This window comes from Sciurus carolinensis, chromosome 16 (genome assembly GCF_902686445.1).
Source record: "Sciurus carolinensis chromosome 16, mSciCar1.2, whole genome shotgun sequence".
NCBI classification, from domain to species: Eukaryota; Metazoa; Chordata; class Mammalia; order Rodentia; family Sciuridae; genus Sciurus; species Sciurus carolinensis.
Window position 1 is genome coordinate 42,980,866 of NC_062228.1, and position 24,393 is coordinate 43,005,258.

The 24,393-nt window shown below is 54.6% G+C and overlaps 2 protein-coding genes across 4 annotated transcripts; both read left to right on the forward strand.

The window, feature by feature from the left end:
- The first annotated feature begins 894 nt into the window (after positions 1-894).
- Positions 895-2,391, forward strand: Hamp (hepcidin antimicrobial peptide). The gene is made up of 3 exons (XM_047527690.1): positions 895-1,051; positions 2,035-2,094; positions 2,181-2,391. The coding sequence occupies exons 1-3, from the start codon at positions 965-967 to the stop codon at positions 2,283-2,285; spliced, it is 252 nt and encodes an 83-aa protein (XP_047383646.1). The 5' UTR covers positions 895-964; the 3' UTR covers positions 2,286-2,391.
- A 4,792-nt stretch (positions 2,392-7,183) lies between these two features.
- Positions 7,184-21,522, forward strand: Mag (myelin associated glycoprotein). Of its 3 annotated transcripts, XM_047527494.1 has the most exons (12): positions 7,184-7,276; positions 9,063-9,121; positions 9,559-9,631; positions 9,771-10,139; positions 11,518-11,814; positions 11,901-12,158; positions 13,227-13,487; positions 18,008-18,295; positions 18,646-18,742; positions 19,389-19,488; positions 19,736-19,780; positions 20,465-20,602. In XM_047527494.1, exons 3-11 carry the CDS (start codon positions 9,586-9,588, stop codon positions 19,766-19,768), a joined length of 1,749 nt encoding a protein of 582 aa, XP_047383450.1. In that variant the 5' UTR covers positions 7,184-7,276; positions 9,063-9,121; positions 9,559-9,585; the 3' UTR covers positions 19,769-19,780; positions 20,465-20,602. The 3 variants fall into 3 exon arrangements, with proteins under 3 accessions (XP_047383450.1, XP_047383451.1, XP_047383449.1); XM_047527493.1 differs by lacking the exon at positions 19,736-19,780 and having other exon boundaries at positions 7,185-7,276; positions 20,465-21,522; XM_047527495.1 differs by lacking the exons at positions 19,389-19,488; positions 19,736-19,780 and having other exon boundaries at positions 20,465-20,617.
- Positions 21,523-24,393: the final 2,871 nt, after the last annotated feature.

Genomic DNA, 24,393 nt, shown 5'->3' on the forward strand with positions numbered 1-24,393 from the left:
CAGTGCGCTGCTGTGCCCTGCTGGGTTTGGGGCCTGGAGTCATGGATGCCAGGTCCTTGGGGTCAGTGGCTGAGAAGGCAACCAAAACCCCTAAGCACTGAGCAGAGCCCAGGTGGGGGAAGTCTGGGGCTACGAGGACAGGTGGCGCTGGCTGACACAAGGGAATTGACACAAACGCTGGCACAGAAGATGCAGCCGGCGGATGCCAGCTGTTATCGTTACCGCCATCTTTGATGCTCAAAAGTTCACTCGGACATTTTTCAGTGCCGAGGCCTGCTTCTGAAGGTGCTGACCCTTGGGAAGCAGCACAGGGCGTGTTGGGGGCTCTGGCTGACCAGTGTCCCTCCCAGAGCCCGCATGTGTGAAGAGAACCCTGGGAGTGGGGTGCTCTCCCCGCAAACCATGCTGGGCCCTTCTGAGGGGCACAGGGTACCATAGCCACACGTGAGTGGGGATGCCAGGGAGGGGCGAGGACCAGGAGCTGGGGGCACTCTGCTTCCATTCACAAACCCGGGACCAAGGGGGACACTGGAGGATCACCTGGGAGTTTGACACCAGAAGATGGTCCTGGGAGATAAAGTCGTGGGTTCTATTCACAAACCTGATCGATTCTTGGGGCAAAAAGGGGAATTTTTTTTTTTTCCCTGAGATCAACAGGGTGACATCATATTGGGGAAAAAGGTACTCCGGGTGGCTGGCTAGAGGCATGTGTCTGTGTCCCCGTCTGCCCCACCCCCTGGACACACCTCTGCTGGCTGAGGGTGACACAACCCTGTTCCCTGTCACTCTGTTCCCGCTTATCTCTCCCGCCTTTTCGGCGCCACCACCTTCTTGGAAATGAGTTAGGGCAAAGGGGTGGGGGCTCAGACCACCGCCTCCAGCAGGCCCCATAAAAGCCACTGTAAAGGAGCCCCAGTCACCACAGCAAGTCCTAGACACAACAGCAGGTCACGCAGACGGCACAATGGCACTGAGCACTCAGATCCGGGCTGCCTGCCTCCTGCTCCTCTTCCTCACCAGCCTGACCACAGCCTCCAGCCTCCAGCAACAGGTAAGAGCCCCTGAGGCCTGGGGCCTAGCGGTGTGACTGGGATTGGAGGGTCAACCCCTGGGAGGGGGCTGGGAAGGCCCCTGGAGACCCCCTAGCACTAAGCAAAGCTCGGGACAACTCAGGGGGACTGGCAGTTGCTGAAAGGACTGGGATGGAGTCCTGAGTGACAAGGACTGGGGACAGGACCTAATGACAAGTGTCATCGAGGGCCTACTCTGTCGAGTCTTATGATATACAGTGGGACAGAGCAATGAGTAAGGCGGAGAGACGATGCCCTAATCAGAGCATTAGTTAATGAACAATTAAAACAAATAAATAATTGTGTTTAATAAATACAATTCATGAATGATATAGAAGCTAGTGGGAGTGTGACCATGGGGCAGGGGAACTAGAGGAGGAGGCCAGGCTTCCGTAGTCAAGCAAGAGTGTTCTGTGGGAAGATTCTAGTTGGCCTGTGCCTTGGAGGGTGACAGGTGAGGCAGGAGCAAACGCTGAGGCCAGCGTGGAACACCTGAAGATCAGGGAATTGTACCAGAAGACGGTGCTGGGAGGGAAGGTCGGACGGGCAGGACACAGGTTGTGCCCAGCCTCCTGGGCGACCACAAGCGTTGATTCATCGTCTGAGTGCCTGGAAAGGGCTGTAGGCTTCTTAAATGAGGAAAACCACAGCCTGACTGGCAAAGAGTCTGACGGAAAGTCACTGGACCGTAAGGGGCACGATGCAGCGAGACCTGGCCAGTGCTGGCATCCGGTCAAGGGAGGGTGATGCCCCAAAAAGAGGAGTGACTGCAGAGAGAGAAGGTGACATACCTGGGATGTTTTAGGAAGGCAGACTGCCCAGGAGGCAGAGAAAGGGAAGATCCCTCCTAGGAGTCCAGCTGAGTGATGAGGTCACCAAGCACCTGGGGAGGAACAGGTAGGTGGGAGCAAGTCCAAGATTGCTGTTGGACCTCTGCATCCTCAAGACCCCTTCTCTTTCACAGGCAGGACAGCTTGCCGAGCGCCAACCCCAGTACACAGCTGTGGCCAAAGCCGACTGGACGGTAAGAGCGACGGAGACTCCCTCCCGGGTCCCCTCACGCAGCCCAGGCCCAAGACATGCCCACTCACTATCCCTTCCTTCCCACAGCCCGGGAGCCAAAGGCTGAGGAGGCGAGACACCCACTTCCCCATCTGTGTTTTCTGCTGCAAATGCTGTAAAAATTCCCAGTGTGGAATCTGCTGCAAGACGTAGAGTCTTCCTGCCCTGAACCCCCAGGCCCCACTCCCTCCCTTATTTATTCCTGTTGCCCTCTAATCATGGTCTTGGAATAAAATGTCTGGTTCTTTTGTTTTTCAAACCAGAGTGTCTGTTGTCCTTTCTCCCCACCAAAGACTTAGGTCAAAGGCTTGTCCCAGCTCGTGCAAGGGCCGGTGTTAGATTGGTGTGTTACTGGAACTTGCCCGAAAGCTTGGTGAAGCACATTTGTTTTCTGTTCTCTCTCTTCTTTCCCCACTTCAAAAGACCTGGAATTCATGTTGAAACAGCAAGGAATGGAAAGTTAAATGAAGTTGCCTCTCCTCAGAATCTTGGGGTGCACCGGCTGTTTGAAATACTGGGAATTGAACTCAGGAGCGCTCTACCACTAAACTACATCCCCAGCCCTTTTGATTTTTATTTTATTGTTCTATTTTTATTTTGAGACAGGGTTCCTCTAAGTTGCCAGGCTATCTTTGAATTTGGGAACCTCCTGCCTCAGCCTCCTGAGCAGCTGGGGTTATTGGTGTGTACCACGGTGCCCAACTCTTTGGAGTCTTCCTAAAACAGGGTGATAAGCTCTAATGCCTAATAAGACTTCTCCCAGTAAGGTCCAGGGACTCCTTTCAGGACTCCGCAAACTGGAAACTACTAAGATGTTGCCATTTTCACTCTCAAAAGTGTACAGTGGCGTTTTCGCCAGGCTCCGTGACACGCTGGGTCGTTGCTGATATAGCTCATCGTTCATGTGCTTGTTTACCTCGTGCTCCAAAATTTCTCAGCTACAATTTCTATTACATTAAGCAACTACAACTTCCACATACACAAACATACACAAAATCTCTTTGAGATTCTTAAAACTTTTTAGGAGAGTAAAAGGATCCTAATACCAAAACATTTGAGAATCACTGACTCTCAGAGATCAGAGGTACCGTGAGTGAGTGAGGAATGTTGGATTCGCTTCACGCGAGCATCTGAGCTTGTAGGCTCTCAATATGACCCGCTTTTCACATGAAGCTCACAGGACGGCTGTTCACCTTCACAGTAACTAAGTTCCCTGTATCAGTTTCCTTCTTATTGGCCTAATTTTGGTCAAAAGAGATTCAGGACGCATTTCCTCATCTTCCTAGCTCATAAGATCACAACAGCTCTTGCAGGATGATAAAGTGCATTGGCCATTTGATAGGAAGGAAGGGTATGGATGGGAAGGAAGGAGGCTTGGGGCCAACTTCAAGGAACCTTCAACAGATGGCAACCATGCCCAAAGGCAGGCCAAACAGTGAGCGCAGATTTAATCCAGAGAAGATGAAATTCTTATTTTTTTACATATGTCCTGATTTTTAAAATATTGACAACTGATTAACTGATGAAAAGAGTGGTTAAAAAAAAAAATGAAAACAAAACAAAACAAAAACCCCAGCACTCCGTAAGCCAAACTGAACCCAACTGGGAGCTAGAGCAGCCCTGTATACCACCAACTTTTTTGACTTCTGCCTTAGAAGCCATGAGTAGCTGGACTGGGAGAAGATGAAGGGATGGAGGACCCCATAGGTCCTCACATCTGTTTCTCGTCTTTTCTGCTTCACTCACTTTTCAGGTTAGTTTAACCCAACAGACACAGGCCCAACAAGACACTAAAACCACAACCCCTGATCGCGTTGAAACCAGAATAAAGAGCACAGGCAGTGCAGTACACAGTGGAAAGCAGCACCCTTCCTGAACAAAGATATCAGGGGTCCTACCCACCCTCATTATAATGCTAAAATCTCCCCTCAGAAAATGGGAGCATCCAATAAGTTCCTCCCCATGGCCTCCCCTCATCCCTCCCCTCCCACTAATGTCCAGGCTATACCCTAGGAGAGTGGAAATGGCAAATTACAACCCCCTGTCCTGGATAGTCCAAGATCCCATATCCTCCAACAACTTGTCCTTGGGGAACTTGGGCCCTTCCGATCGCCATATTGCCCAGTTTCCTGATTTGCTCAACTCAATAAAAAAAATCCTGTTTGACTTCAGAACCCCTGTCAGGGAGTGTCTCTTGTCTTATGTCAAAGACAAGGACCCAAATACCCAGAGGCTTCCTGAATGGAGCCTAAAGGGCAGGGGGAGGAGCCTGAGGGGCAGGGGGAGGAGCCTGCGGTGAACTCCGTCTCCTCCGAGCCTGCTGCCAGCATCTTCACCCCTCTGCAACTCTGGCTTACCTAATGGTTGAGCTTACTGAGCCTGATCAAGTCTCAGGCCTCCTAAATGTAAAGCATCAGTGTTGACAGGGGAGAGTGGAGGTCTCTCCTACCTCCTTGATAAACACCTGGGAGGGAGAAAACCTGATTTTGCAAATTACACTACATAACACCGCCCCCTCATACCCAGACCGGCCTGCCATAGAGCTCCCTGCTCTTCTCTCATTTTCCCTTGTGGTTCTCCTGGTGGTCCTACAGATGCGAGAAGATGCGAAGCAGAAGCATCCCAACTTCAGTGTGCGTCAGCGGGAGTCTCCAGGGCCTGATAAAATGCAGATTTCCCTGGAGTTCCTCATTCAACAGGTGAATGCTGGGCACACAACCTGAGGACCTTTGATGGGAAGCTGCCAGCCCGGGGTTGGACCAAGCCCCAGTCTCCACTCCAGAGAGCACTGAGGGAAGGCAGTGACTAAGAGGTACCCTCTACCTGGGGATGAGTTTTCCTGAATCTGCGTATGCCATTTGAGATAAAATAGGGCAAATAACCACAAATTAGAGCATTTAAAACAATTATACCCTTATAATTTTTTTTTAATTTGGTTGGACTGAGTCCCCCAAATCCATATGTTGAAATCTTAAACCCTTGACACCTTAGACTGTGACCCCAGTGGAAGGTAGTCTTGACTGAAGTGATCAAGTTAGAATGAGATCATTACGGCGGATCCTGATCTAATGAGACTGGACCAGTGTCCTGGTAAAAAGGGAAAATTTGGACAGATATGGGTTGAACGCCATGTGAACCTGAAGACAGCCATCACAAACCAAGGAGAGAGGGTCTGGAACAGACCTTGCCCTTGTAACCCTCGAAAGGAACCATCCAGGCCAACATCTTGATTTGGGAATTCAAGTTTCCAAAACTGTGAGACAATAGACTCTTTTTAAAATCTTTTTTAACCAGTTTGTGGTATTTTGTTACAGCAGCCTTAGAAAACGAATACACCTACTTTCTCTCAAAACATCAGCTGATCTAGCAGTTGGATCTGCCTGGCAACTGTCCTCTTTGGACAGGCCACCAACTCTCTGGTTCCACGGCCCCCCGCCCAGCCTGTCTCTCACTCTCATGCCACCTGCTTCACTCCTGCGTTGCTGAGGGCAATGGCAGATCTTGACAATAGGTAGCAGGATCTTTGTGTGATACCTGGGCCTGTGTGTCCTTCCCCCAGAAGCAGCCTTCATTTCCTGCCCAGAGAGAACACATGGTCCCCAACTGCACAGGTACACAACCCCAGAGGGGCTGGTGTTGATGGATGGCTGTGACATACGAGTACCCCAGTATTTCTGCGTCTTCCCCCAAAGCCCGGCACGGGGCCGTCTCTTCTCCAGGACCCAGGCGTTCAAGCCCCACCCCACTTTCAATGGGCCATTGTCCCAGACTGGGAAAGGCACGGGCAGAGTCTGACATCATGAAGCCTGAGGTGGGGGTGGGAGTCCCCTCCCCCTCCAGCTTCCCTGAGTCCCCGCTCTGCTCTGCTCCGGGTCTGAGGGATTTCCCCACCCCTCTCGCCCATCCCCGGTTCTCCCTTGGGAGAGAGGACCCTCCCCCTACCTCCCCACAGCTCTGGCCACCACAGTGCAGCTGACCTGCGTGTATCAAACCACCGCTGCTCTTACTCATACCACCTCCTTCCTGCACGCCCGCCCACCTCGTAAAGGTCACCACCCAGGCACACAGTGGAGGGGTCGAGGTGGCCGCGCTGTGGAACTTGCACCAGAGGGTCTTCATACACAATCCTCCTTGTGCCACGCACTGTTCTAAAGACACGAGGGTGCAAAAGACAGACTAATCGCCACTGACATCCTGTGCTCGGAACTCCAGGCTGGGCTGGGAAGCAGAGGACCGGGCCGCACGCTCAGAGTGCAAGTCCCAAGTGCACCGAGTCCTGTGGAAGGAGAGGACTGCGTTTAAACGGAGGGTCAGGTAAGGAAGGCCCCGGAGGAAGTGGTGTCCACGCCCAGCACCGAGTGCTGAGGATGAGCAGGCTGTGGCCAGGGGCGGAGTGGGGCGTGGGGCGAGATGGCAACAGCTTTCCAGGAAGGAGGAGCAACAAGCGCCAAGGCCTGGAGTCCCAAGGAGTCACAGGATATTTGAGGAACGTGTCCAGTCACCCACTGCACGTTTATTGACGAGAAGGGACAGACTCAGAATAATGTAAAGAGGGCGTGTCCTCACAGAGGAGGCAGGGGACACCTAAGGTCATTTTGCCCAGCAAGAAAAGCCAAGAAGAAAATAGAGCAGGAGGACTGAGGGGAAGTGACTCGAGGACAAGGCAGAGGTGACACTGAAGCTGAGGGTGGGAAGGACCTGTCTCCTCCTCCTCTTGCCCACAATGGCTTCTGCTGGCCTCACAGTACCAGGGTCACACCTAAGGTAGCCTCCAGTTCCCTGAGGAATGCCTTCTGTCCCACAGCTTGGGACTTCCAGAGAGATTAGACAGCCCCCCACCAGGGACTCAGAATTGGGGTGAAGAGTGATGAAGGAGGGGGGAAGGAGTGAGGCAGCCCCCCACCCCCTTCAGGAAGGAGCTAGTAGAACCCAGGCGTCAGGCCGCCCAGTCCCGGCTCATAGTGACAAGGGCCCCTTTGTGCCCCCCTCCCCCGGGGGCAGGGAGGAGCTGGGCCCTGGAGGCAGGCGGCCCCTGGCACCCAGGGGGGAGGGGAGAGGCTGGCAAGTGGGGGCCTAGACCCTGGGAAGCCAGGGGACTGTGAGCCGGGCCAGCGGAGCAGAGGGCGCAGAAGCAGAGCTTCCAAGTGAGTACCGCGGCGAGGGCCAGGGCACGGGGCGGGCCAGCGCACCCCTGGGGAGGTGGCGAGGACGAGCGCACCAGAGCATGTGCAAGGTGAGGTACTCCGGGTGACGGAGGGTCACCGCGGACGCCCACTAACATAGGCAGGGGCAGGTGGTTGCTTGAGACTGCTCTGGGAATGTGCTGGGTCCCTAGTGGGGACAGCGGTGGGGCTTTGAGCTGAGACCACAGGAAGAAAGTGCAAGGGACCCTCCTCAGCACCCCCCATAGCTGGAAGTTCTGCAGCAGCAGTTCCCCTGGGGCTCTCAAGTTTGGGACAAATGAGGTGGCAGTGGTCTGGGGATGGCAAAGGACAGAGGGATGCCCGAGTGATCAGATACCTGCACGCTGTAAGCTGGGGTTCAGGGGGAGTAGGCTGTGAAAGAGCAAATTCTAGCATCTGGCTGCACAGCAGGTGCGTGTGTGTGTGTGTGTGTGTGTGTGTGTGTATGGGGTACCCGTCTACAGCAGTGTTTCTCTGCCTTTTTTTTTTATTATATCCCACTAAAAATATTTTTTGCATGACTTTTTTCCTATCTATCCCACCTTTGAAAATTCAACACTACAGATATGCTATCTACATGTTAGCGTATCGTGGGCCTTTAAAGATCCATAAGCCACTGTCACAGCTAAGATGGTTTGGTTCCCCACCTAAGACCTGTGTTTGTGTCCCTTGAGACTATGGTCTTCATGTTTGTCCCACCTGTCTGCCCAGGACGTGGCTGGTTCTCACCCGAGTTCATCTCCTGCACCTTCCAGTCACAGGTGCAAGGACCGAATCTGCCATGGGCGTGAGTCTGGGCGGGCCCACCCATAGTTACACCTGAAGTGTGCGTGGGCAGGTCCTTGTGCCTTGTGTCTTGTGAGCAGGCCACGTGCGCGTGCCTGGATTCCATGCCCAGGCCTGTCCAGGTGTGTGGGGCACAGGAGGGAGGGCAGCGTGGGGAGCCTCTGAGGTGGCGTGGCGTGACTGCGGCACATCACTGTGGACACGGGGGTCATGGTGCCCGTGTCCTCAGGAGTCTACTGTGTGAGCCTGCTCCTGCTGGCCGTCACATTTCTTACCAGCACTTGCCTGTGTCCGTGCATGAGTCTGTGTCCGTGGGAAGAGGGCAGCAAAGGCTGGGAAAGCAGCCACTTGGAAGTCCTGGCTCCAACCCTGAGGCGACCCACAGAGCAGCCGTGTGCCAGGGCCTCGCTGACCCCTGGACCTTCCCGGCCCCACTCAGAGCCCAGTCAGGAGAGTGACTCCTCTCTCACTCCCCACCTACCCCAGGAACCCCCAGGATGAGGAGCCCGCACCCCGAGGGAACAGGGCTCTTTTGTACTGGGCACTGGCCTCTGTTGAGGGTGGGGACAGGGCCGGCCGCGGAGTGGGAGAGGGCGGCAGGAATTCACGCGGCATGTTGGGAATGCTGATGTTGTGAAACCCGGTCATTGATGGGCTGGGTCCCTGCCTGCCACCCCCAGGCCTCGGCGGTGGGACATCTGCTCCTTCACCCCACTCACCACGTCCTCCTGTCCCCCAGCCTGATACCGCCGCTCCCGTTCCCTCCCTAGAGTTCTCCCACGTCCTCAGTTTGGGGGGAGGTGTGGCTTGGCGACTGAGTGTGGGTGAGTCCCGAGCGTCCATGGGCAGAAGGGGCCACGTGGCAGACACAGGACGGGCCCAACCCGCAGGAGGTACTGACAGAAGGGGACAGTGGGAGCGTGGGCCCCCACCCCCTGGCACCTGTGTGACTCTGTTCCAGGTTGGTGACTGGCAGCTTCCAGTGGAACCAGAAGATATTCCCAACTCAGGGAGACCGAGGTAAGGGGTGGGTACCCACTTCCCCTTCCTCCTGGTTCCTCTCACTTCCCACTTCTCCATTGCCAGTCCAGCCTCAGCACTGTCCTTGGAGATCCCCAGGCATGTAAGGGTACTGAAGATCATTATCAGCCTATCGCTACCACACAGAGACAGGAGACTTGGTGGCTAAGACCACGGATCTGCTGAGTGGCCTTAGGCAAGTTACTTAACCTCTCTGGATCTCAGCTATAAAATGAGGATAATAATTTTACTTACTTCAAAGAGATCAGAGGCGTTAATACAGCAGAGCAAGGCACAGGCCTGGAACATGACCAGCGTTATATAAGTATTTGTAATTATAAATAACATCAGCAGCAGCACAGGCTCCTTCCTGAGGCCGTTCAAGAAGCTCCGCCTTTCACTCCCCTGGCCTCTAACCTGCTCCTCTCCCTCTCCAGCTCTGGCTCGCTCACTTGCTGCACAAAATGATATTCCTCACGGCACTGCCCCTGTTTTGGATTATGATTTCAGGTAATGGCTGGGGGGAGAGGATGCCGGGGACCCTGCACCCTGGTGTCAGGACCCCCCGGCCAATGGCAGCTGACGGGAGCTGGCGGGGGTCATCGGGTAGGAAGTCTCCCTCAGCCTCAGCTGTCCTGCTTGCCCGCAGCCTCTCGAGGGGGTCACTGGAGTGCCTGGATGCCCTCGTCCATCTCCGCCTTCGAGGGCACCTGCGTCTCCATCCCCTGCCGCTTCGACTTCCCGGATGAGCTTCGGCCGGCCGTCGTGCACGGCGTCTGGTACTTCAACAGCCCCTACCCCAAGAACTACCCGCCAGTGGTCTTCAAGTCCCGCACCCAAGTCGTCCATGAGAGCTTCCAGGGCCGCAGTCGCCTCCTGGGAGACCTGGGCTTGCGCAACTGCACCCTCCTCCTCAGCACCCTCAGCCCCGAGCTGGGTGGCAAGTACTACTTCCGCGGGGACCTGGGGGGCTACAACCAGTACACCTTCTCAGAGCACAGCGTCCTGGACATCATCAGTGAGTCTCCCCGAGGTCGCACAGGCACCAGGGGGTTGGAGACAGTGCTGGGGTGGGCGAGGGTGTGGCGGTCAGTCCTCCCCAGCATCCTCCCAGGAAGTCTGAAGGCAGCTGAAGGAGAAATCCATTTGGCCAGGTGTGCAAACCACACATGACCGAAATGATCACAGCAGGACCCTACACAGACTGACTGCCCTCAGAGGAAATGGATGCTCTTACTCTTCCAGAAACATCTGGAAGTGAGGCCCAGGGGTCAGGAGCAAAGTCTCTCTGGATCCCTGCTTTAGCTGGATGGCCTTGGGCACATCATGTAACTTCCCTGGGATTGGGTTCCACTTCTGTAAAATGGAGATAAGAACAGCACTTGCAGCCAATGAGTGAACAGTGGTCAAGTGCCCCCAGCGGTGCCTGGCACCTGGCACCCAGCTCTGGCTAACGGAAGGCAGGGCATTGCTGTCAGGCATTGTGAATTTTCAAGAGAAACCAAATTGTGTATTTTTCAGTGTAATCTCCTAATTCTTAAATATTGGCTGCTGAGTTAGATACATTTTTTAAAAAATCCTGGACTGGGGGTGTAGCTCAGTGGTAGAGTTATTGCCTAGCTTGTATGAGGCCCTGGGTTCCATCTCCAGCACCATGAAATTAAAAAAAAAAAAAAAATCCTGTAGGCCAAATAAAATGCAGTGAACTCCAGAAGTGGCAATCAGAATGGGCCCGCTGCCTAATTGCAGGTAGTACCACTACCTGAATTACAGGCGGCCTTACTGCTTAGGGATCTAAGATCAGATTCCCCAGTAGCACGAGGTCTATATGGGAATTATAGCCCTGGCGTAGAAAGAGACTGCAAACACACACACACACACACACACCACACAGTGCACATCCCACAGACACACGTGCCGCACACACAAACCACCCCCCCCACACACACACAGCTCACCTACACAGGTGGGCAGGTAAAGTAAAGCAAGCATGGGGGAGGAGCAAGGTTTCTTAGAGAATATTTTGTGGTGTCAACAGCCCTGATGCTGAAAGCTGGGTGGCAGGGTTTGAAGCCCAGTTTTACCCTGTACTAGCTCCGACCTCAGTTTCCTCCTTTGCAAAATAAGCGAAATAGTAGCATCAGTTTTTCCGCGTGACTGGAGGGACAGGGCGAGTGAAGCACCCACGGCAAGTATTCAGATCATTTTGTTGTTGCTTCATTATTATTGCACCCTGATTGGATCTGTGGAGGGCTTTGGGGTGACCAGGAGGAGGGAAGGTCGTGGAGATTTTGATATCCAGGGGGTCAAGGCACCAGGAATGCAGTTGGACAAGGTGGGGGTGCCCTGTAGCCCAACGCTGTCTCTTGGACCCTCCTTCTTTTCGCTTCACCTAGACACCCCCAACATCGTGGTCCCCCCAGAAGTGGTGGCAGGCAAGGAAGTGGAGGTCAGCTGCATGGTGCCGGACAACTGCCCTGAGCTGCGCCCCGAAATAAGCTGGCTGGGCCACGAGGGACTGGGGGAGCCGACCGTGCTGGGTCGTCTGCGAGAGGACGAGGGCACCTGGGTACTGGTGTCGCTGCTACACTTCGTGCCCACCAGGGAGGCCAACGGCCACAGGCTGGGCTGCCAGGCCGCCTTCCCCAACACCACCCTGCAGTTCGAGGGCTATGCCAGCCTGGATGTCAAGTGTGAGCCTGGGTGCGGGCGGGGGGCGGGGTCACGGCGGGGCGGAGCTGCGGCACGGCCTGCCCGCTGACCTGCAGTGCTGTTTCAGACCCCCCGGTGATTGTGGAGATGAACTCATCGGTGGAGGCCATCGAGGGCTCCCATGTCAGCCTGGTCTGTGGGGCTGACAGCAACCCCCTGCCGCTGTTGACCTGGATGCGTGACGGAACGGTGCTCCGGGAGGCGGTAGCTGAGAGCTTGTACCTGGAGCTGGAGGAGGTGACCCCGGGGGAGGATGGCGTCTATGCCTGCCTGGCAGAGAACGCCTATGGCCAGGACAACCGCACCGTGGAGCTCAGTGTCATGTGTGAGTCCTGGCCCTGTGCACCCCGCGCACCCACGCACCTCAGCAGGGTCAGATAAGGGGGAAAGGGTTCCTCAAGATGCCCGGGACCTGCCATGAACATGGAGGGGAGGATCTGGCGTGTTCCTGTTCTGTTCTGCACCATTTTTATCCCAAGGACAAGGTCAGACACCTATTCTGTCCCTGTCACCTAGGAAAGCCCTTTTAAATGGTTTCCTAGGGGCAGCCCCTGGCTGACGAGAGCAGATCTGGGCCTCTGTATGTGTGTGTGTTGCTGGGGATGGAAAGCATTCACTCTGCCACTGATGGACACCCCAGCCCAGGAATCTGTGTTTTAAAATGAACCGGGTTGTAGTTCTAATGGGAACCCAGCTCCATTGGCCACACCTGTGTACTATGGGACCAGGTTGGGGGAGCCGTCAGAACGGGATTCTTAGCAGGGAACCAGGCAGAGGCCATTCATTCATTCATTCATTCACAAATATTTATTGAGGCAAAGTGCCCAGGGCTGGGGATAATAATGACAACCACAGCCAATGTTTACTCAGCACTTCCTGAGTTTTACCCGCATGCTCTCCCCCCGATCCCCTGCCCACCTCCTCCTAGTCTCCCCAAGCCTTCTCTAGCCATCCTATTTTAAACCATGACTACCCTAATTTCCCCTCCCTACCCTTTGTTTTTCCCCACACTTCCCCCATTTTGCAAATATAGTTTACTTATATAGCGTCTCCTGACATGGACTTTATTAAAGCTAGTGCAGTGCCTGCTACTCAGCAGACTCTCAGTGACTGCGGGATGCTCACCCCTATGAAGTTGGATTTATTATTAAGCCCATTTTTCAGATGAAAAAAAGCAAGTACTGGGAACACGCAGAGGTGGGAAGGGGTAGGTAGCACCAGGATCTAAAGATAAGCACCCTGGTTATAGCTGTTTCTATAAACAAGACAGCCAGGACTGGGGTGCCATCCCGAATGCTTGTGATAGCTTTACGGTGCCATGGGTGCACAATGGCTGGTAGGGGCAGCAGCACGGCCTGGCTTTTGACCATCAGTCCCCTGTCCTGTCCCCCAGATGCACCCTGGAAGCCAACCGTGAATGGGACAGTGGTGGCTGTGGAGGGGGAGACAGTGTCCATCCTGTGCTCCACACAGAGCAACCCGGACCCTATTCTCACCATCTTCAAGGAGAAGCAGATCCTGGCCACGGTCATCTATGAGAGCCAGCTGCAGCTGGAGCTGCCGGCCGTCACACCCGAGGATGACGGGGAGTACTGGTGTGTGGCTGAGAACCAGTATGGCCAGCGAGCCACAGCCTTCAACCTGTCTGTGGAATGTGAGTACCTCCCCAACACACTTCCACTCCCACTCCCTACACTAGTGACTGCTGGTTCAGTGGGGCACACCTGGGTGACTGAGAGGGGCACACACGTTCCAGCCAGGGGAAGCTTTGCCTGTCCACTCCAGCAGACGAGGAGGGGGATGTCAGGGCAGCTGAATCCATACAAAACATTTTTTAAATCTCACCACAAGCCAGGTGGAATTACGACCAAGGAGATTGCAGGGTCCTGGGCCACTGCCCCCTACCTTAACTGAACAGCAACTCTGTGGATCATTGCTATGCACTAGGTTCTGCCGTAAATGCTGCACCAGGACCACTCATTTCATCTCATGAGGGAAGTTCTATTACTGTCCTGAGTTTACAGAGAAGGAAACTGAGGCCTGGAGATGTTATGCCACTTGCCCAAGGTCACTCAGCCAGCAAATGGCAGGATTTGAGATTCAAACCCAGGTGATCTGGTTCTACTCTTCTGTACCGTTCAGAGTGCACCTCACGCTGTTTCTTACATCAGAATCCATTGATGGAGAAGTTGTCGTGTGCTAAGGGCTGAACAGCTCTGTGGGAGGTGGGGGCAGGATTAAGAAGACACCAAGCTTATTAACAGATACAGTACAGCTGAGAGATGAGTTGGATGCTCACAAAAAGCTACTGTCTTGGAAATGGAATGCATCATTCCACTGCAAATGAGGGTCTCTCCTGACCTTCTCTTCGCTCTGCGCACCCCCCCCCCATCACCGCAGGTTGCAGCACCCAAGCCAGTTTCTGCTCCCTTTCCTCTGGAATGCCACTTCTGTGTTTCCGTTTCCCTGCTTCCTCCTCAGCTTTGCTTGGCCTCTGGCACAGTCTCCACGCTTCATTTTGGGCTTCAGTGACTCCATCGCTAACGGCCCCCTCCACATGAGTTGGCCAGTGAGTTCAACCTGTAAAACATTCAGTGGTGTCTGCTACACAGTCTGTGCTCAGGATTCTGTTTGTGGCCACAATCAGGACATAGTGGATAGGATCAATCCTGGAAAGCCACCGTGTGTGGTTAGGACTTAGCCAGCAGCTCCTCCCCTGACTATAATCCTGGGCACTATCCCTCCCAATCTGCCCCTCTAACTTCCTCGGGATCATGGCAGGTGGCTGTATGGTGCTCTGCTTTCTCCACCTGTGCCATCCTGAACCCAGTGTCCCTTCTTCCGCAACACCTTTCCCCCCATGCTACTTCAAATTAGTAGCTCTTAGGTTTAAGAGTCAGAGAACCCTCTAGAATCTGATGGAAGTCCCAGAACAGACACGCCCCTCCTGGATCATAAGAGCAGGGCAGGACACACTCCTTAAGGGCCTACCCTGGGTCAGACATCCAGTTCTTGGCAGGTACTATCTTGCTGGGTCCTTGCAGTCAGTGGGCAAAGCAGATCTGTGTCATTGCCTGGATTCTCGTAGAGTCCTGTCCACTGGCCTCTGTTCTTAGATCTTTGGCTGCTTCTCCTCCCCCACAGCCCTTGATACAGGAGGACTCACTGAGTCTTGTTTTGAAAGCAGATGATCAAATCTGGAACACGAGACCATCAACCTACTGGAGGCAGGGGGCAGGGCTGCAGTGGCCCCATCTGTCTTCTTCACCAAGGCCTCTGTCAACTGCTTGCCCCAGGTCCCCTCTATCCATGCAGTCAGTGTCCCCATAGGGCATGCAGGAGGCAGTCACCCTTACTGAGTGCTTGCAACATGCAGGGGACTAGTCTGAGCACGGTGCCCTGTGGATTTACTTTGTTATCACAACCACGTGCATGGAGAGAAGGAAACTGAAGTTTTACTGGAGTCCAGTACCTGACAAAGTTGAGCAGACCTGGGGCCGAATCCCAGCCCCTCCTCCCTTTTTTGTTGCATGATCCTGGGCAAGTGGCCTCAGCTTTGCTGAGTCTCTCATCCTCTGTGAAAAAGGCGTGATCCACAGCCCCTCACCACAAACAAGGCTTAGAGGACTATGGGAATCGTGTTGAGCATCCCGTGCACTCTCTATGTTGGTGATCAATCTGTTTGCTCAACCACCTTTTCTTGGGCCACCAGCTTGGATATTTGTCACGGATTCCTGCAGTGGAGACAGTGCTCATGTGCTGTCTCTGCTAGGACGCTGCCATCTACCTAACCAAAGTATTTGGGTAGGACTCTAAGTATTTACAATGCACTCATGCACCTGTCTGCGGAGTCCCAGAGTCCCTTGCAGGTTAAGGACCACAACCCCTGTGTGTACAGAGAACTCCCTCCGGGAGGCCCAGAGGTGGCATCACTTAGCCAGTAGATGGCAGAGCTGAGACTCAAGCAAAGTCATGCCAACCCTTTCAGGTTTCATGTACCCTTTCAGGTTTATCGCCCATCACGTCAGGGTTTCCGAGGTCCGCCAGGTTACCTGCAAAGCTGTTGAGTTACTGAGCACATGCCCTGAACTAAGGTGTTGGCCAGTGTCCCCCACAGTCCAGGGTGGACGCTTCACCACAGGAGTGCCAGCTGTGCTGGATTGAGTGGAGGGTTTTGGAAGGGTTTGACCTCTGTCATTTTAGATTTGTTGTTATTAATTCTCTCTAAGCTGTTTTGGTCAGTAGCACAACAAGCATAAATGCATGTTTGTCTAAACAGCATTTGGAGCCTTTCGTATTTCATTTGTAGACTTAGAGATGACTGCATTGAGATTCCTATTGGAATTGTTCCTGGTGTGAGATATCTGCTGTGTGACTTCCTGGCCCACCACTGTTACTGGCTCGTTCTTTTTTTTTTTTTGCTGGAAATTGAAAATTGGTGGGGTCAGTGGACCAAGGGTCTTTGCCTGCATATAAGTGGATTGGGGTCAAAAGTAACAGGACCAGCGTTCAGTCCAGAGTAGTCAGAGGAGGGTTTACCAATTCTCCAAGAGAGATAAATAACATGGTTTAAAAAGCAGCATTTAGTGTTCCATTATAATTTCATATTTTGAAAAGTGAAAGAAAAAATTCTAGTACAATATTTGTAATCAAATGGTAGCAAAGAAAAGCTCAACAAAATGACCTTGGATGGATTTGGTGTTTGGTGCTAGTGGCCAATGAGGGGGAGAAGCCAGGACTCAAGGGGATTCTGGGGGAGGAAGCAGGTAGGGAGCATCTGTGGGGTGGACTGAAAGGGGAGACAGAGGCTGGAGGCTAGGAAGAAGGCATCAGACTGGATCTGTTGGCAGGATGCTGGGGCTGGGAGAATCCAATCGCTCTTCCCTTCTAAGTGTCTGGGGAGATGCATCAAGATCCAGTCTTGGAAATGAGAGGCCAACCACGATCAGTATATAACCCAGGTGGGGATAATGGCCTGGGAGAGCACCCGAGAAAGGCAGAGCGTGAGCAATGAGTGGAGCCCAAGAGGTGCCGTTTCCATGGGGGGTCAGATTAGGAACTGCCTCCTTCCTAGGGAGATATCCGAGGGGAGTGTTCCCGTGGAAGGAGGAACACACAGACCTGGGGGTGGGGAAGGAGCTCCATGGGTCTGAGAAACTGCAAGCGGGCCACTGTGACTGCAAGGGAAGGGACCAAGGTGAAAGGAAGGAGCCAGGGCTAGAGGAGAGGGAGAGTGGCCAGGTCCCTGGAGTTTTGTAGACCAAAGAATTGAGGACTATTTTTTTTTTTTTTTTTTTGGTACTGGGGATTGAACTCAGGGGCACTCGGCCACTGAGCCACATCCCCAGCCCTATTTTGCATTTGATTTAGAGACAGGGTCTTACTGAGTTGCTGAGGCTGGCTTTTAATTTGTGATCCTCCTGCCTCAGCCTCCCGAACCACTGGGATTACAAGGTGTGCGCCTGACTGGAATTGAGGTTTTATTTTACGCGATCCAGGGAGCAGCCAGAGGAGGGTTTTGAGCAGGGAGTGCTCTGATTTACGTTTCAGGAGGTGAATGAAGTTAGAGATGGTCCAAGCGGGGGCAGTGCCGTTCATCCCTGTGACATAGTGTTCTGATCTGGCTCATTTTGAGGCTGGAGTTGCCCCAAAAGTAGAGGCAGGAGAACATCTTGAACCCTCCAGGTGGGGCCAGTTGGGATTCTAAAGAAAGAAGTTCTGAAGCATTTATTGGGGAAACTCTCACACAGATGGGGGTTGCCGTGTCCTTGACACGGACAGCTAGAGAAGGGGACATTCTTCCTAGGGATGTCTGTCATGAGGGTGTCGGAATGTGGTGTTAATGGGTGGAAAGAATTCGGCTCAGGGCCGGGCTGAATTGTTTTTCAGTGTTTTGGGGAACAACCTAAACCTCTTTATCAGTGCCTGGGAATGTTCAAGGCCCTGGCTTAGGTTCAGCTCTGCAGGGAAAACCTGCAGCTGGCTGGGTCACAGAGTGGTCAAGATGCTCTGTGTTTCCTGGTCAAGAGAGAAAAGAAGTAGGGGGAGCTGGGGATCCCACACACAGCTACCACCCCCACCCTTGGCACCGTGGCCTTGCCCTCTGCCATGGAGTCCCCAGAGGCCAGCCCTGGGTGGGCCCCAGCCCACTCTGTCTTGGTCTTGACCCTGCAGTTGCCCCCATGATTCTCCTGGAGTCACACTGTGCTGCAGCCCGTGACACAGTGCAGTGCCTGTGCGTGGTCAAATCCAATCCTGAGCCGTCTGTGGCCTTTGAGCTGCCATCACGCAACGTGACCGTGAACGAGACTGAGCGGGAATTTGTGTACTCAGAGCGCAGTGGCCTCCTGCTCACCAGCATCCTCACACTGCGGGGACAGGCCCAGGCCCCGCCCCGGGTCATCTGCACAGCCAGGAACCTCTACGGCACCAAGAGCCTGGAGCTGCCCTTCCAGGGAGCCCGTGAGTGGTGCGGCCTGGGGGTGGGAGCCTCAGGAAGGAGAGGGTCCCCACTTGGACCCAGGTCCCCCCCACCAAGGCCGCTTGGACGTGGTCAGCCGTGCAGACTGATAAAGTAGCACAAGATCCCCTTTTACAGCTACTGAGGGGCAGCTGCCCCGAGTGTGCCTGCTCTTCACGAGCCCGTTCCTGCACCCTCCAGCAGTTTCTAAAGGGAGCCTCCACGTGGGCCGGTCAGTGCAAGGATGTGCCGTCTGTGAACATGTGGACTATCCCAGCCTGTCGTTGGAGACCCCAAGTGTCCTCATTACCACCAGCAACCCTGAGGGCACCTGGGTCTTCTCTGTCCTCAGACCGACTGATGTGGGCCAAGATTGGGCCCGTGGGAGCTGTGGTGGCCTTTGCCATTCTAATTGCTATCGTCTGCTACATTACCCAGACACGCAGGAAGTGAGTGCCCGGCTATGCGGGATGTGGAGGCTCCAGGGGGGATGGGGAGGCTCCATGGGGGGATGGGGAGGCTCCAGGGGGGATGGGGAGACTGGGGGAGTGGGGAGGCTCCAGGGGATGATGGGGAGGCTGGGAGGGAAGGTTCCGGGGGGGGGGGATGGAGAGGCTCCAGGGGAGGTAGGGAGGCTGGGGGGGGTTGGGGAGGGAGGCTCCAGGGAGAGGTGCAGTGGGAAGCCAGGGGTGGGCAAGGGAGGGCAGCCCTGCATGTGTGGGGAGGGCAGATTCTGCTCTGGAGAGAGCGCGTAGGTTCCTGCCACCGTTGGTGGGGCCAGTACCTGGCTGAGCACTTGACGTGGATTGTACATGACCTGTCCGCCCAGCTGCATGCTTCAGCCTGCTGCCTAGGGGAACTTTCCCCAGCATCCTCAGCCAGGGAAGGAGCCCCAAGGCCGGGAAAGGTGGACAGCGGTGAATACAATGTCACCAGCCATTCCCAGGAGGATATTTGCTCTGTTAACAGAGAGAGAGGGGTGGCAGCCCCTCTGGGGTCCCTTGAGCCAAAGTCCTAAGGTAGATGTGGGTGCAGAGAGCTCAGGGAGAGGGAGATCTGGGAGTGCCACTAGGGCTGACGTGTCCTGCCCTGCAGAAAGAACGTGACAGAGAGCCCCAGCTTCTCGGCGGGAGACAACCCTCCCGTCTTGTACAGCAGCGACTTCCGCATTTCTGGGGCACCGGAGAAGTACGAGGTGAGGGCCAGAGCCCCGTGGCTCTAGGCTAGCCAGGGGACCTGGACGTCAGGGACACTGAGGGCCTGAGCAGGGCCTGCGAGGCCAAGGGGCAGAGGGGGAGAGGAAGCAGTCTGGAGGGCTGGGTTGGCTGGGAGGTGGGGAAGGAGGTGCCAGGCTGAGGCTGAGGGGGGACCACGAGGGACGGGCCCAGGGCAGCCCTCGCCCTCCCTGCCTGGGTCTATGACTGCCTTTCCTTCTCCAATAGTCCAGAGAGGTCTCTACCCTGGAATGTCCCTGAGAGCCCCCGAAGGTAGGTTCCGGGGCCTCAGTGTGCCTCCCTCTGGGCCCTCCACGGGCCTCGTGGTCAGCTTGCCTGTGTGTGGTCCTCGTCAGGTGTCCAAGTTGGTCGCTGGTTAAGTCTGGCCCTGCCAAGCAGCCTTGTCTATCCTGTGCCATCGCTGCTCCCTTCTGTCTGTGGCTGCTGTCCCCCGTGTGTCCAGATGCCTGTGGGGTGGGGGAGCAGGGGCAGAGCATTGTGGGAAGGTGAAGTCACACCCACAGGGCCTCCCAGATGGAGGAGGGAGACCACGCCCAATCCAAACGGGGGAGGACTTACCGACCCAGGCATTGGCAGACTTCTGGAAAGGTGGGATCTGACCTAGTAGATTTCATCTGGAGAGGTGTTCTCGGTGGCACTGTGTGGCCCCGAAGTCCCTGTTGAAGAGGGTTTGCTGGAGGAGCGGAATTTATAGACCCATTTCAAACTTAGCAAAGAGAAGGTTGTGGTGCCAGGGGCATGTGCACTAGCAAAGGCCCCAGGAGGGGCACGAGTTGGCTGTGGGGCTGGTGGTCCTCGAGAGAGGAGGTTTATTCAGGGCTGTGGGGCTGAACTTGGGGACCATGGAGATACAGATACTCCATCACTTGTGCATCATTTATGGATGCAAAGGAAAAAGCGGGAGAGGACGCTGCTGAGGGGTTGTTACCTCCACAGAGCGAGAGACGCCTAGGATCTGAGAGGAGGCTGCTGGGCCTCCGCGGGGAGCCCCCAGAGCTGGACCTGAGTTATTCCCACTCGGACCCGGGGAAAACGACCCACCAAGGACAGCTACACCCTGACGGAGGAGCTGGCCGAGTATGCTGAAATCCGCGTCAAGTGAGGAAGCTGGGGCAGCCCGGGTGGCCACTCACCCTCAGGACCCTCACTGGCCCCCACTGGCTGTGGGCTCCCTTCCTCTTGAAAGCTGTGGGGGCTGGGTCAGGAAGGGGTGGGGCAGGTGCCAGTGAGGTCCTGGGGCCTGGCCTCCCTCTCCTTCCCAGCTGTCCCCTCCCTGCCAGCACCCCACCCCCACATTACAGCTCCCCTCCATCCTCCTTTAACCTCAGCTGTCTGGAGGGGAGCTCTGTCTGTCCATGTTATTTATTGCTGCCTCCCCCTGCCTGGTCTCCTGCCCCCACACCTGGCCCCAGGACCTGTACAAAAGGGACATGAAATAAATGCCCCGACACCAAATGTCAGTCTAGATCATGATGATTTCCGACTTGCCCTTGGGGAGTCTGCCGTCCTGCGGTTTCTGGAATGATCCCAGAGTTTCTCCTCACCCTCTGCTGGGCCTGTGTATGGGCTAGAGCCCAGGGATTCTAGCCCTGAGCCGTGTCAACTGCTGTTCTCCCTCCCTGGTGGCTGTGGGAATGGTCTGTTCTGGCTTCCGGGTGATTTCATGTGACAAACCTCATTCTGACTTTGGCTGCAGTCAGGACAACTGACAGCACTGGGCTCACATTTGCATGAGACTCACTGAAAGGAAGGGAGGCTGCCTGAAGGGCACAGGATCCCATTTGCCACAGTCCCCACCGCTCCCTGTTGTCTACATCCGGCTGGCTTCACTCTTTGACTAACTTCTGGTCCCTGCAGGTTGTGGGAACCACAGAGCCAGGCAGCTCATGAGCCTGTGTTGGTTTGCCTGCCACCCTTCACGTTCATGCTGCACCCTGCAGCTTCCCAACACATATTATAGGCACCAGTTGTATACTGAGTCCCTTCAGGAAACCTAGGCTGTCCTGAGAAAGGACTCCAATAATAAATCTTTGAAGATGAGTTTGTTGGGATTAGAAAAGGTGAGTGATTTTTCCAGGGTCCTAGAGCTAGAGAATGGTACGGTCAAACTTTGGACTCAGTTCTAGTTTAAAATGTGCTTTTATTCTATCGCACCTGTCAGGAATTAAAGGGCCAGATTCTCTGGTATAAATGGTATTAATGACAACATTTGTTGAGTGCTTACTATGGGCCACAGGATTCTACAGAATTTACATTAATTAATTACCACTTCCTTTTCCTAATGACTAGGACAATGGTTCCCAAAATGCAAGTCATGAGCCAGCAACATAAGCATCCTCTGGGAAACTTATTAGAAAGGCAGATTTGCAGGCCCTGCCCCAGACTGCAGGGATCAGACACTGGGAGGGGCCAGCAATGTGTGTGTGTGTGTGTTTAGTCTTCTGGGGGAAGCGATGCCCACTGATGTTTCAGAACCTGGAGTTGCTAGTGCACAGAGAGATCAAGTCACTTCCTCGAGGGCCCCCAGCTAGTGAGTCCAGACTTGAGCACCTATCCTGACTCAGAGGCCGCCCTCTTATCAGTGTATGGTCCTGTACTTTCGGTGAGAACCAACAGCAATTTGCAAGGCCCTGGGGCATTGAGGGAGCATCAGGGATGAAGCTGTGGTGCTGCAGGTAATTCAGGAAGGGCATCAGGAATTAGGGGACCAAGACAGCAGTTATGCCTGGTGTTTGAAGATGACAGAGGATACGGGACCGGGACCGAGCTCAGGTGCTGGAGCTATGCTCACGGAGCTTGCAGTCTGGCAGGAGGAAGGACAGGAAACGAAGAGTCTCTCTTACACATAATACCGCCTGCTCCTAGGGAAAGCAAGGGACTTCCAGAGCATAGATTGGAAGTGAGACTTAGGGTCTCAGCAGTCAGGAGAGGCTCCCTGTGGAGGAAAAGCCACGCCTCTGTGGAGGTCCCGGGGAGGAATGTGTTTGGCAAAATTCCAGGAGCTGCAGCAAGACAGGAGATGTGTGAAATGAGGCAGAGAGCAAGTAGGGGTCTCTTGATGAGCAGGATGGAAGTTTCTTCCAGTTTCCTGCACACGAGCTCCCGGGCCCCACCCTGGCACACCTGTCCCCTGACAACAGACCCTGGCTCCAGCAGGTCTGACCTGGTAGGAATGTGCTCTGAGGACTTCGCCCTGAGGAACAGAGCAGTGTCAATAACCAGGATCAGGGAATAACATCTGGCTGCCCAAAGTGCAACCCGTGCATGATGGTGGCACTCGCGATGATCCCGGAGGGGCCGGCGTGACTTTCACCTTACTATTTGTGGCTTCACTTAGTATGTGTCCGAACAACAGGAAACCAACATGCCCAACTAGCAGTTTTTTTAAAAAAATGATTAAATAAAAGCATAGGAGGAGACTAAGCTGAAAAAAAAAATCAAGTGAGTTGATCTAAAGAAATGTATTAAAAGAAAATATTTCTGGAGGTTTGCAGACTGAACCAAAGTTCTGAAGATTGTGGGGAAATCTCTAAAGCTTGGGAAACCATGAAGTACTCTGATGGTAAAGGCCATCCCTTAGGGGAGACTGACACTCCCAGATGATATCCAGTGGGACCCCCAACTCAGACTCATGCTCTCAGACACCCGGCTCCTGGAGCTACCAGAACTCAGTATGTGCTTCGCCAGGCCTGTGAGTGGACCCCAGAAGAAACAGTCGCTGCCTCCTGGAGCTGACACTGTGAGAAAGAGACAGACAGCGATGAGAGGAGCAAGTGACACCTGGTTGTACTTCAGATAGTCACCATGCCAATATGGCGCCTGAGCCAGTTGGGAGGTGAGAGGGTTGGGCGGGGCGAGCCCGCAGTGTTAGGAAGAGGGGTCGTCGTGAATGGAGCCCAGAAGGAAGGGAGAGAGGGAGCTCTGTGGCCTTCTGAGAATGTAGGTCCCAGGCAAGCCAAAGTCAATGGCAAAGGCCCCGGTAGGAAGGTGCTTGTCATGTTCATGGAACAAGAGGGATACTAGTGAGTCTGAGGGAGCCCAAGTGGTCGCCCAGGTTGCCGAGCCCTGGATCAGAGGGCTTGTAGGCGAGGGACAGGGTGTGGGTTTTTACTCTGAGTGAAGTGGGAATGATACTCACAGCAGTGTCCGGGATAGGCGGGAGGGTTAGCAGACCCACTGGCAGCTGTGTAGATAGGGTGACCCAAGGAAGCAGGGAAAGGACCTCAGGGGTCCTGACTCTTGTCCAAGACACAGGAAGTGGAAATGGAGAGAGGGACCAGGTCAGGAGGCCTGGAGGAGGAACAGATGGGATAAGAGAATTCCCAAGAAAAGGGAAAGAGGAGTCAAAGGTGGCTCCTCTGCCTCCTTAGGTGCCAGAGAGAGTGAAGGGAACAGGTTCAGTGGGGAACACAAGAGTGGACGGTCCTGCCTGCATTCAGGCCTGGAGAGGGGCCCCCGGGGACAGGAAAGGCTGATGGTCTCCTGCCCTGGAGCCACTCCAAGCGAGGAAGAAACAGAACCCGTGACACAGTGACTCACAGTCACCAAATCACAGAGACAGAGTGGACTAGAACCGAGCAGGTCTCATGGTCTCAGATACAGGGAGGGATGGGCTGTCACACACAGGAGGGTGGTCACCCGGGCACCAGGGACAACTCCCCTCCCACCAACTCCTGAGTCACTCCTGGCTAAGAGGACCCATCCCTCGCTCACCCCACTACCAGGACGGTGCCTGGGGCGGGCATCTCCATTATCCTCCTTGATGGAAGGGCTCCAGGCCGCTCCTACCTCCTCCCAAGCCTCGTCCTGGCGTGGCCCCTGGTTGGTGGAGGACTGGGCTCTGGTGATGGGCCCAGGCAGAAGCT

Coding starts and splice junctions, on each gene's coding strand:
- Hamp (XM_047527690.1), top strand. CDS start 965: ATGGCACTGAGCACTCAGATCCGGGCTGCCTGCCTCCTGCTCCTCTTC. Junction 1,052..2,034: donor CCTCCAGCCTCCAGCAACAG/GTAAGAGCCCCT, acceptor TCTCTTTCACAG/GCAGGACAGCTTGCCGAGCG. Junction 2,095..2,180: donor TGGCCAAAGCCGACTGGACG/GTAAGAGCGACG, acceptor TCCTTCCCACAG/CCCGGGAGCCAAAGGCTGAG.
- Mag (XM_047527493.1), top strand. CDS start 9,586: ATGATATTCCTCACGGCACTGCCCCTGTTTTGGATTATGATTTCAG. Junction 11,815..11,900: donor TGCCAGCCTGGATGTCAAGT/GTGAGCCTGGGT, acceptor GTGCTGTTTCAG/ACCCCCCGGTGATTGTGGAG. Junction 19,489..20,464: donor GGGCACCGGAGAAGTACGAG/GTGAGGGCCAGA, acceptor TTACCTCCACAG/AGCGAGAGACGCCTAGGATC.